Here is a 13,859-nt window from a genome sequence, read left to right on the forward strand (position 1 = left end):
CTCGGCCACTTCGGCCTCAAGGACACCGGGGAATGCGTGGTCTGCCCAGGTCAAGGTGCTCTCGATGTCCCCAAGTCGGTACTGCAGGTCCCAGATAAACTCGATGGCTTTGTCACACGCTTCCACCAAGAGCTGCAGCGGCTCCAGTGCCACCTCTGCCCAATCTCTCCTTCTGGTGGCCGCCCTCACCTGCCTGGTGGCCACCACAGCCTCTCCCATGGCCTTGTTGGTGGCCACCTCCTCCTCGCTGGTAGCTGCCACGACCTGGGCCTTCTGGGTGGCCCCTGCTGGGGCCTCCTCATCCCTGTCCAGGGCCACCATGAGCTGCTGGGCTGTGGCTGCCAGGTTGTCCCCAACTGTCCCCCTGAGGGTGGCCTCGTCCCGCGGGTCTCCGGCCCGGGCGGGGACCGCATCCTTGCAGGCATCACGGAGCTTGGTGGCCTCCTTGACCAGCTGTTCCCAGCTCTTCTCGAGCCTGGTCACCAACTCCTGCCATGCCTTGCCCGCGGCTTTCACATCAAACCAGGTGGTCTCAGGGTTGGTCCTGAGGGCGGCCAGGGCCTGGCCCAGGGAGGTGACACCGGGGTCGCCCAGGGAGGTGACACCGGGGTGCTCCAGGATCGCACGGAGGTTCCAGGTGAAGCTCCTGAGAGCTGCGGGCAGGAACTTTGGGGACATTCGCTGCCGAACGCCCCGGTGTGGCCCGGTCACAGCGGCTGCCACCTCGCCCAGGGAGGCCACCACGGACACCAGAACCTCCAGCAGATGAGAAGAGGACACCTGGGCAGGGGACAGGGAACGTGTCAAGGACCTAGCGGCACTTGTGGCCTCCCAGGGTCCCCTTTGTCCCCTGCCTAGAGGACTCTGCTGTCCCCTCTGTCCCTTTGTCAGCCTCTTGTCTCCTCTGCCACTCCCCTGCCACTCACCTTACTCTCCCCCCATCCCCCCCTGTCCCCTGCCCCCCGTGTCCCCTTCCCCCCCCTCGCACCTCTTGGAGCTCCATGCTCACCGGGGACACCCTGGGGACACATTGAGGGCGCTCAGATACCGGCCCAGAACAGGCCCGGAAAGGGCGCCAAGAAAATGGCGGAACCGCCTCAGGAGGGGCCGGAAAGGGCGAGCGCCTTCGGGTGGCACCGGAAACATCCGAGCGACTTCGGGAGGCGCCGGAAAGGCCCGAGTGGCTATAAGACCTACCCGCCCAGTCCATGGAAGCTCCAGGATTTGAGCGCTTTGGTTGAATCCCAGGGAGTTTGGGCCCAGCCCGAGGGGATTCAGGCTCAGTCCCAGTGGATTTAGGCTCCATCCCGCAATTTCCAGGCGGATTCCGCCGCTCCCGGCTGGATTTAGGATGGAACGCGGAGCGCTCTGAGGAACGGGCGGAACTGCCCTCATGCAAGATGGCGGCGATGCTTCACGCCAGAAACGGACAATTTGTGCTTGTTGAGCCTGGGGAGCACTCCTGGGGGACGCTGCTGGGTGGATTTGGGCGCTTTGGTTGAATCCCAGAGGATTTAGGCTCCATCCCGCCGTTTCCAGGCGGATTCCGCCGTTCCCGGCCGGATTTATGAGGGAACGCGGAGCGCTCTGAGGAGCGGGCGGAACTGCCCTCAACAAGATGGCGGCGCTGCTTCAGGAAAAGGGCAGGAGCTGTCCTGGCTCTCTTTAGAGGCCCCAGGGGTCCTGCAGGGTTTTAGGCCGAGTTTGGGGGGATTTCGGCGGAATTATGGGGTGATTTAGGCTGAATTTGGGGGATTTAAGTGGAGTTCGGAATCCCCGTTGCTCTGTCCACCTGTGGGACCACATCCAGGACCGGGCGGAACTGCCCTCACCCAAGATGGCGGCGCAGCCTCACGCCAGAGACGGGCAGTTTGCGCTGGTTGAGCCTGGGGAGCGCTCCTGAGGGACGCTGCCGGGTGGATTTGGGCGCTTTGGTTGAATCCCAGGGGATTTAGGCTCAGCCCCAGTGGATTTAGGCTCCATCCCGCAATTTCCACGCGTATTCCGCCGTTCCCCGCTTTATTTAGGAGGGAACACGAAGCGCTCTGAGGAGCGGGAGGAACTACAAAGATGGCGGCGCTGCTTCTCTCGCGAGACCTCTGGCCTCCAGCGCCAAACGCGGCGCGCACCAATCTGGGACAAAATCCTCGGATGCCTCCAACCCCACAATGTCCCCAAATGTCCCCAAGCCCCACTCATGACGCATTGGTTTGGACGGGGGATGTCACCCCTCATTTATTTTGGGGACATTTGGTGACATTGGGTGTGAAAAACGCCAATCACTTGTTTTTAAAATTTTTAGAAGTTTAATAGTAATAAAATGGTTAAAAAGGATAGTAACACAATTAGAGCGTCGCAGACATTTTTTCATAGAAATCCTTTCTTTCACATTTGTCCATCTTCTGGGAAGCAGAGCCCCAGAAGAAGAATGTAAACAATTGTTATCAGCTGCTGTGAAATGTAGCAGGTGTCCCTGTGATTGGCTCATCTTCCATGTGTACCATTAAAGGCCAATCACAGGAGCAGCTCAGGGACAGATTCCCTGGACACAGAACTTTGTTATTCATTCCTTCTATTCTATTCTTAGCTTAGCAGCTCTCTGCAACTTCTCTTCTTATTCTTTTTAGTATAGTTATAATGTATTATATATCTTATATGAATAAATCAAGCCTTCTGATCAAGAAACAAGATTCTCGTCCTTCTCTCACCCCAGTGACTGTCTAAGGTCACTGTAATATTAGAGTAATAACAATTTGAACAAATTAAATTAGGACAATACGAGACAATAAAAAGTAAAGAGTTACGGACGTCCGGATACCTTTTTCTGGGCATCACGAGCTCGAAAAAGGACACCCATTAACAAAGGATTAACCCTTAAGAACAATAGCCCGTTACATATTCATACATTTCATACCTGATGCATAAATTCCATTCAAACACAGGATTCTGTCTGGTCAGTGTCAGCTTCTTCCTTCTAATCCTACAGCGCCTCCAAGGCGGGAAGAAGTTAGTTTCTTCTGATAAGAAGTCAATAAATTCCCTTTCTCTGAAAGATTTAGGTGTCATGTGGCTGCTACCTCGCTGCAAGCCCTTCTTGTTAAACAAAGCATTTACATAGCATAGTTTCCATTTTAACAATTTTTATAGCCTAAAACTATATTTAACACAGTACTTAAGAGAATTAATACAGCACTACTTTCTAACACAACACATACAATATTCATTTTAATATTTGCGAAAAGCCAATCATAAAATACATGCATTTTTCACAATCCCCACCTCTAATCCCCTCAGGAGCCCCCAGACCTCCTCACGACCCCCAGTTCTCCCTCTCGATCTCCCCAAACGCCCTCAGAACCCCCCACATCCCCTCAGGACCCCCAGTTCTCCCTCAGTCCCTCCCAATCCTTTCATAACCCCTCCAAACCCCCCCTCATCGCCCCTCCCCCTCTCCCCGCTCCCGGTGCTGACCGCGGTCGCTGTCGCCCATCCCGCGCTGCCGGGGGGGGTCCCGGGGCTCCCTCGGCGCCCGCAAATTCCCGCCCCGCCCCCTCCCCCCCCCGCGGCCTCAGCCCCGCTCCGCCGCCGCTGGGCCCCACCGGGACCACAATGCCCACAATGCACCGCGGATTCGCCGGAAGCAGCTGCCGACGCCAAAGCAACGGGAACTTCTGCCCGTACTTCTGGCCGCGCGGCTTCTGATTGGTCCGCGCCGCCTTTGGCGCTTCTCGGCAGAGGTCTCGCGAGAGAAGCAGCGCGGCCTTGTTTGTTGAGGGCAACTCTGTGGGCTCCTCAGAGCCCTCCGCATTCCCTCATAAATCCAGCCGGGAAGAACGGAATTAGTCCGCCTGGAAATGGCGGGATGGAGACTTAATCCCCTGGGGATGGCGCCTAAATCCCCTTCTGCTGAGCCTAAATCCTCTGGGATTCAACCAAAACGGCAAAATCCTGGAGCTTTCCATGGCTAGGGGCGGTGGAAAGCTGGTACGGTGTGAGGGGCGGGCGGTGACGTCACCCCGCCCAGCCCTTTTCCGGCCCCTCCTGAGGCGGCTCCGCCTTTTCTCGGCGCCGTTCCCGGGACCGGTTCTGGGCCGGGACCGAAGTCGGTCCCGGGACTCCTTTGCCACCAGAGCGTCCCCAAGGTGTCCCCAAGGTGTCCCCAGTGAGCATGGAGCCCCAAGAGGTGCGACGGGAGGGGGGAAAACGTGGGGTGCTGAAAGAGGGAGAGGATACCGGGGCGGGTGGGGAGGTGGCAGAGGGGACAGCAGTGGGGGCAGGAGGGTGCCAGACGCTACGAGGGAAGTGGCAGGGGTGGCAGCGGGAACAAGGGAGGGACAGACGGGCGGCAGAGCCGTCCAGGGAGGGGCAAAAAGGACCCTTTGGGGGCAGGGGGCCACCCCAGGAGGCCGTAAGTGCCACCAGGTCCCTGACGCCTTCCTTTTTCCCTCCCCAGCTGTCCCCGGCCCTGCTGCAGCCACAGGTCACCGTGGTTGCCATCCTGGGTGAGCTGCTGGACACCCTGAATAGTCAGGACGAGATGATGCAGCCTTGGTCCCCATGGTCCCTGTACTGGGACCTGGAGTTCTTCACCAGGGAGCTCCAGGTCACCCTGCACCGCATTGATAACCCCTGGTGGCCCCAAGATGTCACCTCCGATGATGATAGCCCTTTCAACGCCCTGAGGCAGACCCTGACCGCCTACAGGAGCACCCCAGGGACCACCTTGTTACCTGTGGGATTGGCGGTTGGTGAGTGGCTGTGGTCGGTGTCTGCGCTTGTGAACAGCTGGGTCCGGCTGGCCAGGGCAGCCACCGAGCTCCACAACACCTGCAGGGATTTGGCCACCAAGGCAGCTGACAGGGTGGCCACCGCCGCCGTCCAGGCCAGGGAGCTGCAGGACGAGGCTGCCCATGATGGGACAGCTCAGGAAAACATGGTGGAGCTGGGTCAGGCCCTGGGCAGGGAGGAGGGGGCCGAGGTGGTGGCCGGGCATGAAGCCCAGGTGAGCAGAGAGGCCATGGTGGCTGCCAGCGAGGCAACAAGGGCCACCATGGTGAGACAGCGGGTGGAGGCGGCCCTGGGGCTGCTGGAGCGCTTGGTGGCTGCGTGTGACGAAGCCACTGCGTTCCCCCGGGAGCTGCAGCGCCTGCTCAGGGACACCAAGGCTGCCCTGAAGGGGATAAATGAGGCATCCCTCAACATCCTCAAGGGCTTGGTGGCCAAGGTGGCTGAGGCTGAGCGGCTGTGGGAGGCCAACGCCCGCCTGGCCAAGGATCACCTTCTGGGGGCAGTTGACGACATCATCAAGTTCTATTTCACCGGTGGTTGCGCCAGCCCCAGTGCCTGTGGGGTGGCCGAGCGGTGCCAAAGAGCTATCGAGGACATCCCAAGGCTCCTTCAACCCCCAGACCATCCCCAGAGTGTTCCCAATGTATCCCCAGTGACCATGGAGCCCCAAGAGGTGCGATGGTGGGGAGAGGGGGACAGAGGGGACACTGGGGGGAACACGGGGGGTGGCGGGAGGTGGCAGTGGGGACAAGACGCTGACAAAGGGTCGGAAGGGCAGAGGGGACTGCTTGAGAGCACTGAGGCCACCGCAGGAGGCCGTAAGTGCCACCAGGTCCCTGACACCTCCCCTGTCTCCCCCACAGGTGTCCCCTCCACAGCTTCAGGTGCTGGTGGCCGTGGTGGCCACCCTGGGCGAGCTGCTGGCCACCATGACTGGGCCACAAAGCGACAAGTCCCCAAACTCCTTAGATGAGGACCTGAAGAACTTCACCCGGAGCCTTCGTGCAATCCTGAACCATGGCGGTGTCACCTCCCTGGGCCACCCTGGTGTCGCCTCCCTGGGCCAGGCCCTGGCCACCCTCGGGGCCACCCCTGGGACCACCTGGGCCAATGTGAGAGCTGTGGCCAAGGCCTGGCAGGAGTTGGTGGCCAGGCTCGTGGATAGCTGGGACTGGCTGGCCAGGGAGGCCACCAAGCTCCGTGACAACCACAGGAAGGTAATTGCGAACCAGCAGCTGATGGTGGCCCTGGACAAGGAGGAAGTGGCCAGGGAAATGGCCACATACGATGCCCAGGTGGCGGCAGCCACCAGTGAGGGAATGGGAGAGGCTGTGGCGGCCACCAGGAGGGGACGTTGGGCAGTGGTGGCCCTGGGGCTGCTGCAGCGCTTGGTGGCCACGTGTGACAGAGCCACCTTGTTCTACTGGAACATGGAGTGGCGGCTCAGGGACATCAAGGCCATCCTGAAGGGGACAAACAAGGTGTCCCCTGATGTCCTCCAGGCCTTGGTAGCCAAAGTGGCCAAGTTTGAGTGGCTGTGGGAGGCCAGCACCCGTCTGGCCAAGGATCACCTGCTTGGGACACTTGGGGTCATCAACAACATCCTCTTGAGTCCCTATGATGGTTGTGGTGGCCCCGGTGGCCCTGGCAGCTGCACAGTGGCCAAGCAGTGCCAAAAAGCCATCGAGGACATCCCGAGGCTGCTGCAGGAAAGTTTCACATGGGAGCACTGACATCATCAGGGACATTGCTGCTGTCACCTGTGCCCTCCCTGTGCAGTATTTGAGGCAGATTTGGGGAATTTTCTGGGAATTTTCAATGATACTGTCCCAAATCCTGATGGGAATTCCTGGGGTGATGTCACTGGGGACACTCTGGGGACACTCAGGGACACTCTGGGACAGGGGACAGGGGTGAATGGGCCCCCTCAAGAGCTTCCAGCTTTCCACTTTGCCTGCAGCCCAGCTGGGTCATAAATGCCAATTAAATAATTGCCTTTTGCACTTTTGTATTGCCTTTTACGCATTGTTATTGATCACCACCAATTTGATACCATGTTTGATACCGATATTGATTATTGATGATTCATTGTAGCTGCTGGTTGGTGCAATATAATCTCTTAGTTCATGTGTGCACCATACACCTATGAATGAATGAATGAATGAATGAATGAATGAATGAATGAATGAATGCCTTCTGTATGAATCACACCGGGCTGATCTGAAGTCTGTGTCAGACACATCACTTGACCATTGTCACTGCCATATTTTCTGAAAAAATTCTCTTTGCCCAGGATTCTTCTCCTGGGAAGCCGAGAAGCCTCAGAGAAAAAAATAAAATAATTATCTGATTTGCTTCTCCTGTGTTTTGTTGCTTTGGAATGTGGTTGGAGATTGTGTATGCAATACGTGAATTGTTTTTACTTAATGACCAATCGCCATCCAACTCTGTCGGGACTCTGGAAGGAGTCACAAGTTTTTATTATTCATTCTTGTTAAGCCTTCTCTCTGTATCCTTTCTCTGTTCTTTAGCAGAGTTTTAGTATAGCATTCTGTAATATAAAATAATAGCATAAAATAATAAATTAGACTTCTAAGAACATGGAGTCAGATTCTCAGTTCCTCCTTCGTCCTGGGGACCCAGCACTTACCACAGACCCCACTGAGGGACGAGTGGTCAATAAATCCACCTCGATGTTCCTTGAGGGGAGCACAGCCAGGGAGCTGCTTCAAGGCGCTGTCACTGAGATATTTCCCCTTGGAAACCCTGGGTGGGATGCAAAAACACCTGAGCAGATGGCAAAATTAAAATTATATCAAAGCCTCGTGGAATGTGGGTTAAAACATGGGGTCTCTAAAGCTGTACATTGGTCAAAGCTTCACCAAGTGAGGCAAAATGATGATGAATCACACACTGATTTCTGAACAGGTGAATAGATCTGCCATCAAATATACTGATCTAGATCCTGAGTCAGCTGATGGTAAAGCACATCTGGGTTTGTTTTGTGTGGGCCAGGCTTCAAATGATATAAGAAGAAATGATAAAGGGAGTTCAAGAGATTAATAAACTGCTGGGAGTTGCCTGGAAGGTGTTTTGAGACAGGGGCCCAACTGAAAGAGTTAATCCCAACCTAGCAAGAAGGCAACTCAGGAAAAGTCACCCAAGAAAGCTTCCCCTCCGGAGAAGGCTCAGAGTGCATCCTGTAAGAAATGGGGGCATTGGAAAAAGGACTGTCCAGTGCTGAAAGAAAAATCATCAGTCCCTGTTGTAGCAGCGGTCCCAGCGGGGAATAATGAGCATTGACTCCATGATTGCAGCAGGCTGATCAATCCCTTTGTTATACCATCCTTTACTACTAAGAAAAACCCATGGCCCTTGCCAGACAGTCACAACACACACGTGGATCCAATTGGCCAATCAAGCCAAACAACCATCGCCAGTGGCCAGTTGTTCTGGTTTGAAAGCAAAACCAGTGAGAGACTCCAAGTCAGAAATACCATTTATTAGGAAAAGGGACAAAAACCCACACTACATGAAATAGAAAAGAAAAAGATATATAAATGTATAATGTACATAATAAAGTATATAAAAGATATATAGATGTATATCTCTATATAGATATAGAGGTATATAAAATACAGAATGAAACCTTACACACAGTTCTCACTTAAAATTAAGGTGTCCCTGTGGTACACAAAGGGTTTCCCCATCCTTCTGCATTGCCCACCAAGTGTAACCAGGTCCTTGAGCAAAAACCTTGGTGCCCCACTTTTGGTGCCTAAACTATGTTCTGGTTTGAAACCAAAAGCAGTGAGACACTTCAAGACAGAAAAAAAAATTATTAGGTAAAGGGAAAAAAACCCAAAAGACATGCAATAATACATACTAAAGCCATGGAAACAGTCAGAATACAACCTGACACCCTGCTGGTTAGGGCAGTGGTAGCAGTCCAGATGAAATGGTCTCGTTGAAGTGGGGATCCCATAGAAAAGATCTGGCAGCTCTTGTCCTCTGGAAACCAGTGGGTAAGGGCTGCCTGTTCTGTCCCAAAGCCCAGATTGTATCCAGGTGGGGATGCTGAGCTCCTCCCCCCTGGGCGGAGCATCTCCCAATGGGCTGATATCGTTCTGAGTCATGATTGGTCCTTGATTGCCCATCAAACAGAAATGGCTCCTGGAGGGAGTTATCTCTGAGTCATGGGGCATGGCATTGATGGACCCATTAACTGGAGATAAGGAAAAAAAATGCACTATCACCCTAATTTTTTAAGTTTTTCTGAACCTTCTGATGTTTACATTCTTGTAACAAACTTTCCCACCTACTTTATGTAAATAACTTATTGTTTTGCATTCTTTTATGGAGGAGGAGAAATTTGATGGACTGCTGGATTGTCCACTGTCATTGGAGATGTGGCACTTTCAAGCTGTAATGCAGAGGTCACTTTTGGAAATCTGTAAATGTTGGAGTCAGAAATTAAAAGTGCTTTTCTACCTTGGGACAGTGACGTGTCCACATTGTGTTATTTCCAGTCCTGTAGCGACATCTGGTGGCCGCCCTGTGTGGAACAGCCATGGGTGAGGTCATATCGTTTTACTCCCCCTCCCTGTTTTGGCATGGTGACTGTGAGCCCTTTGACACTTTGCCTGCAGCTCTTGAGATAACGGCAAATCCTGTGGGTTTCATGGAGGATTCTCTGGGTTTGGACCTCTGGAAGGGTCTCATGGAGTGGAAATGGATTTCCATTTCCTGGAGTGATTTTGAAAGATTGTTTCTGTGTTCCAGAGAGCAAGATTTTGTTTCCAACCCTGCAGAGGCATTCTCTAGGGAATTGTGGTCTCTCATGGGAGGCCATGCGCTTTTTGATGATTGTAAAATAGACGTGGGATCACTGCTGGTGCAGTGGAAAAAGTTTGACGTGGTTTTGCATGGTCTGGGTTTTGTAGCTCTCAGAGTTCCCAGGGGGACCCTTCTGTCTCAGATGTGGATGAGGGGGTGCAAGAGCCGAAATGAGGGATGTGGGACTCCATGTGGCTCTTCAAAATGCAGTTTAGTACATCCAAGACCTTACAGCAGTCCAGGGTCAAGGGTGACAGAGCCTGTGCCTACAGCTGTCAGCTCCAGCTGCAGGCAGGCCTGGAGACCCACATCCCTCATTCAGGCTCTCAGTAATGGTGCCCCACGTTGGGTGCCACTGTAAGAGCCAGATTAAAAGATGCAGGAGTCCAGGTGGCTCTTCAAACTGTAATTTATTATATCCAAGGTGTTACAGCAGTCCAGGGTCATGGGTGACAGAGCCTGTGTGTTGCCTTCTCAAGGCGTGGCGACCTGGTTCTTAGTCCGGCACGGTGGCCCTAACCCCAGGGTTACTCGGTCCATATGCTCCTGACACCAATGTGGTGGACAGCAAATGGTGTTTATTGAGAGGTCACAAGGGTTTTTATAGCTTGGGCAGTTAGTGTCATGTCCTTCTGCTCACGTCCGGCTGGGTGCAGCCAGGTAAGGAGCAAAGGTCTGACTGCAGGATGGGGGATGTCCTGACTGACTGTACAGCACAATTTCTTACGCACGCATGTCCCTAACTCTCCACACTGGGATTAACACTTTCAGTTGGGCCCCTGTCTCAAAACACCTTCCAGGCAACCTCCAGCAGTTTATCCATCTCTTGAACTCCCTTTATCTTTTCTTCTTATATCATTTGAAGCCTGACCCACACAAAACAAACCCAGATGTGCTTTACCCTCAGCTGACTCAGGATCTAGATCAGTATATTTGATGGCAGTTTCTCTTCACCTGTTTAAAAAATCATTGGGTGACTCATCATCATTTTGCCTCACTTGGTGAAGCTTTGACCAATTTACAGCTTTAGAGACCCCATGTTTTAACCCACATTCCACGAGGATTTGATATCATTTTAATTTTGCCATCTCCTCTGGTGTATTTTTATCCCACCCAGGATTTTCAAGGGGAAATATCTCAGTGACAGCACCTTGAAGCAGCTCCCTGGCTGTGCTCCCCTCAAGGAACGTTGGGATGGATTTATTTACCACTCATCTCTTAATGGGTTCAGTGATGTGTCTGACACAGAGTTCAGATCAGCCCATTCTAATTTTTATAGATGGTATTAATTAATAATTAATAGGCTGTAAGGCGCACCTATGAACTGATAGATTATATTGCACCAACCAGCAGCTACAAGTAATCATCGATAATCAATATCAGTATCAAATGTCACTATTAGGTTGGATGTGTATCTCACACACATGTGATCGGGATCCAAGAAGATAAAGTTTTTTATTCTGCATGTTCTCCAGTTTATATACTCTTAACAAAACTTGATATTAATTGGTGCAAAGCAATTAGTGTCAATATAGTTTGCAAAAGTTTTACAGAAATTTATTAAGGCACGTATACACATGTACTTAGGCACATAGTCCAGCTAACAAAATTTTTCATCTATCTTTTCTAATCTGTTTCCATGCTGAACGCATTGTCGTCTCCCTTGCTATGGAAACATTCAAAAACCATCAATTGTTATTTCTTCTCTTAACTCAGCTTTGCTTGCAGACCAGCTGTCAAAGCCCCTCCATAATCAAATTGCTGGTGATTAATAACAATGCAGAAAAGCCAATACAGAAATGCAGAAGTCAGTTAGTGTCATTTATGACCCAGCTCTGCTGCAGGCACAGTGGAAAGCTGGAGGCTCTTGAGAGGACACAGTCACCTCTGTCCCCTGCCCCTGAGTGTCCCCAGAGACACCACCCTGGGAATTCCCATCAGGATTTGGGTCAATTTCAGTGAAAATTCCCAGAAAATTCCCTGTATTTGTTTCAAATCCTACATGGCGAGGTGGGGGAAGAGGACAGGTGATGCCAGCCATGTCCCCGATGATGTCACTGCCCTGATGACCTCACATTGGTGACATCACTGTCCCTGCAGCAGATTTGGGATGTCCTTGGCAGCTCTTTGACACCACTTGGCCACCTCAGAGGGGCTGAGGCCGGCAGGACCACCCTTGCTATAGTACTCGATGAAGTTGTCAACTGCTCCCAGCAGGTGATCCTTGGCCAGGCGGGCGTTGGCCTCCCACAGCCGCTCGGCCTCGGCCACCTTGGCCACCAAAGCATCAGGGACAGTGGGGAACTTCTTTGTCCCCTCCAGGGCAGCCTCGGTGTCCCTGAGCAGGAGCTGCAGCTCCCGGGGCAACACAGTGGCTTCACCACACGTGGCCACCAAGCGCTGCAGGGGCCTCAGGGCTGTCCACACCCGCTGTGTCTCCATGGTGGTCGTTGTTGCCTCACTGGCAGCCACCCTGGCCTGTTTCCTCACCGGGGATTCAGGTCTGGGCACCACCTCGGCCCCCTCCTCCCTGCCCAGGGCCTGACCCAGCTCCACGCTGTGCTCCCCAGCTGTCCCATAACCAACAGCCAGGGCTTGCAGGTCCCTGAGCTGGGTGGTGGCTGCCTCAGCGGCCACCTTGCTCCAGGCTTTGCAGAGCTCGGTGGCTTTCCTGGCCAGCTCGGCCCAGCTGTTCACAAGCACAACCACCGACCGCTGCCACTCGCTGGCTGCCATTGTCACACGGTTCCAGGTAGTCCGTGGGCAGCTCTTGTAGGCAGCCAGGGCCCGGCTCAGCGAGGGGACAGGGTCACCATCATCTACAGTGACAATGTGCTGCCTCCAGGTGTCATCAGTGCACTGCAGGGTGGCCCGGAGCTCTCTGGTGAATTCCTCCAGCTCCCTGTGCAGGTACTTTGAGGAATCGAGCAGCATCTTCTCGTCCCGGCTGGGCAGGGTGCCCAGCAGCTCTCCCAGGGTGGCCACCACGGTGACCTGTGGCTGCAGCAGGGCTGGAGACTGCTGGGGAGGGGACGAGGGGAGGTGTCAGGGACCTGGTGGCACTTGTGGCCTCCTGAGCTGGCCCCAAATGCTCTCGAGTGGTCCCATTTGTCCCCTCCATCCCATTGTCAGCCTCTCAGCCTCTTGCTGCCGACCCCGCCAGCCCCTCTGTCCCCTCTCCGCCCGTGTCCCCTCCCCACCCAGTGTCCTCTCTGGCCCCCCCCCTCCCCCCCGCCCCTCCCCTGTTGCATCTCTTGGGGCTCCATGCTCACTGGTGACACCTTGGGGACACCCTGGGGATGCCCCGGACGTTGAAAGAGTCCTAGGATTTCCTCGAACTCTCTTTGGCACGGCTCGGCCACCTCATTGGCACAGGGGCTGGCGGGACCACCTGTGAAGAAGTCGATGAAGTTGTCAACTGCTCCCACCAGGTGATCCTTGGCCAGGCGGGCGTTGGCCTCCCACAGCTGCTCGGCCGCGGCCACCTTGGCGGCCAAGTCCTTGGGGACATCAGGGGATGCCTCCTTTGTCCCCTCCAGGGCGGCCTCAATGTCCCTGAGCAGGAGCTGCAGCGCCCGGGGGAATGCGGTGGATTCGTCACACGCGGCCACCAAGCGCTCCAGCAGCCCCAGGGCCGCCTCCAGCTGCTGTCTCACCATGAGACATCTGGGTGTGGCCCTTGTTGCCTCGCTGGCAGCCACCCTGGCATCTCTCCTCACCTGGGCTCCATGCCCGGCCACCACCTCGGCCCCCTCCTCCCTGCCCAGGGCCTGACCCAGCTCCACCATGTTTTCCTGAGCTGTCCCATCACGGGCAGCCTCGTCCTGCAGCTCCCTGGCCCAGGCAGTGGCAGTGGCCGCCCTGTCGGCCGCCTTGGTGGCCAAATCCCTGCAGGTGTTGTGGAGCTCGGTGGCCTTCCTGGCCAGCCGGGCCCAGCTGTTCATAAGCACAGGCACCAACCCCTGCCACTTGCTGGCTGCCATTGTCACATCGTCCTGGGTGGTGTGTGTGGTGCTCTTGTAGGCAGCCAGGGCCTGGCGCAGGGAGGTGACAGGGCCGCCATCATCATCATCATCATCAGTGACTTTGTGGTGCCTCCAGGTGTCATCAATGCGATACAGGGTGGCCCAGAGCTCCATGGTGAATTCCTGCAGTTCCCTGTACAGTCGCTTTGGGGACTCGAGCAGCATCTCCTCCTCCCATGTGGGCAGGGCGGCCAGCAGCTCGCCCAGGGT

At 54.6% G+C, this 13,859-nt stretch overlaps 1 protein-coding gene across 1 annotated transcript; it reads left to right on the forward strand.

Annotated features, from left to right (window-relative positions):
* Positions 1-1,083: 1,083 nt before the first annotated feature.
* LOC135441319 (uncharacterized) lies at positions 1,084-7,333 on the forward strand. The gene is made up of 3 exons (XM_064700861.1): positions 1,084-1,236; positions 4,454-5,461; positions 5,652-7,333. Exons 1-3 carry the CDS (start codon positions 1,084-1,086, stop codon positions 6,519-6,521), a joined length of 2,031 nt encoding a protein of 676 aa, XP_064556931.1. The 3' UTR covers positions 6,522-7,333.
* Positions 7,334-13,859: the final 6,526 nt, after the last annotated feature.

This window comes from Zonotrichia leucophrys, unplaced genomic scaffold, assembly GCF_028769735.1.
Source record: "Zonotrichia leucophrys gambelii isolate GWCS_2022_RI unplaced genomic scaffold, RI_Zleu_2.0 Scaffold_238_79931, whole genome shotgun sequence".
Taxonomy (NCBI): Eukaryota; Metazoa; Chordata; class Aves; order Passeriformes; family Passerellidae; genus Zonotrichia; species Zonotrichia leucophrys.

Excerpts from the sequence above, each read along its gene's own strand:
- LOC135441319 (XM_064700861.1), top strand. The coding sequence starts at position 1,084 with ATGGCGGAACCGCCTCAGGAGGGGCCGGAAAGGGCGAGCGCCTTCGGG. Across the intron at positions 1,237-4,453 it reads TCCAGGATTTGAGCGCTTTG|CTGTCCCCGGCCCTGCTGCA; the intron begins GTTGAATCCCAG and ends TTCCCTCCCCAG. Across the intron at positions 5,462-5,651 it reads TGACCATGGAGCCCCAAGAG|GTGTCCCCTCCACAGCTTCA; the intron begins GTGCGATGGTGG and ends TCTCCCCCACAG.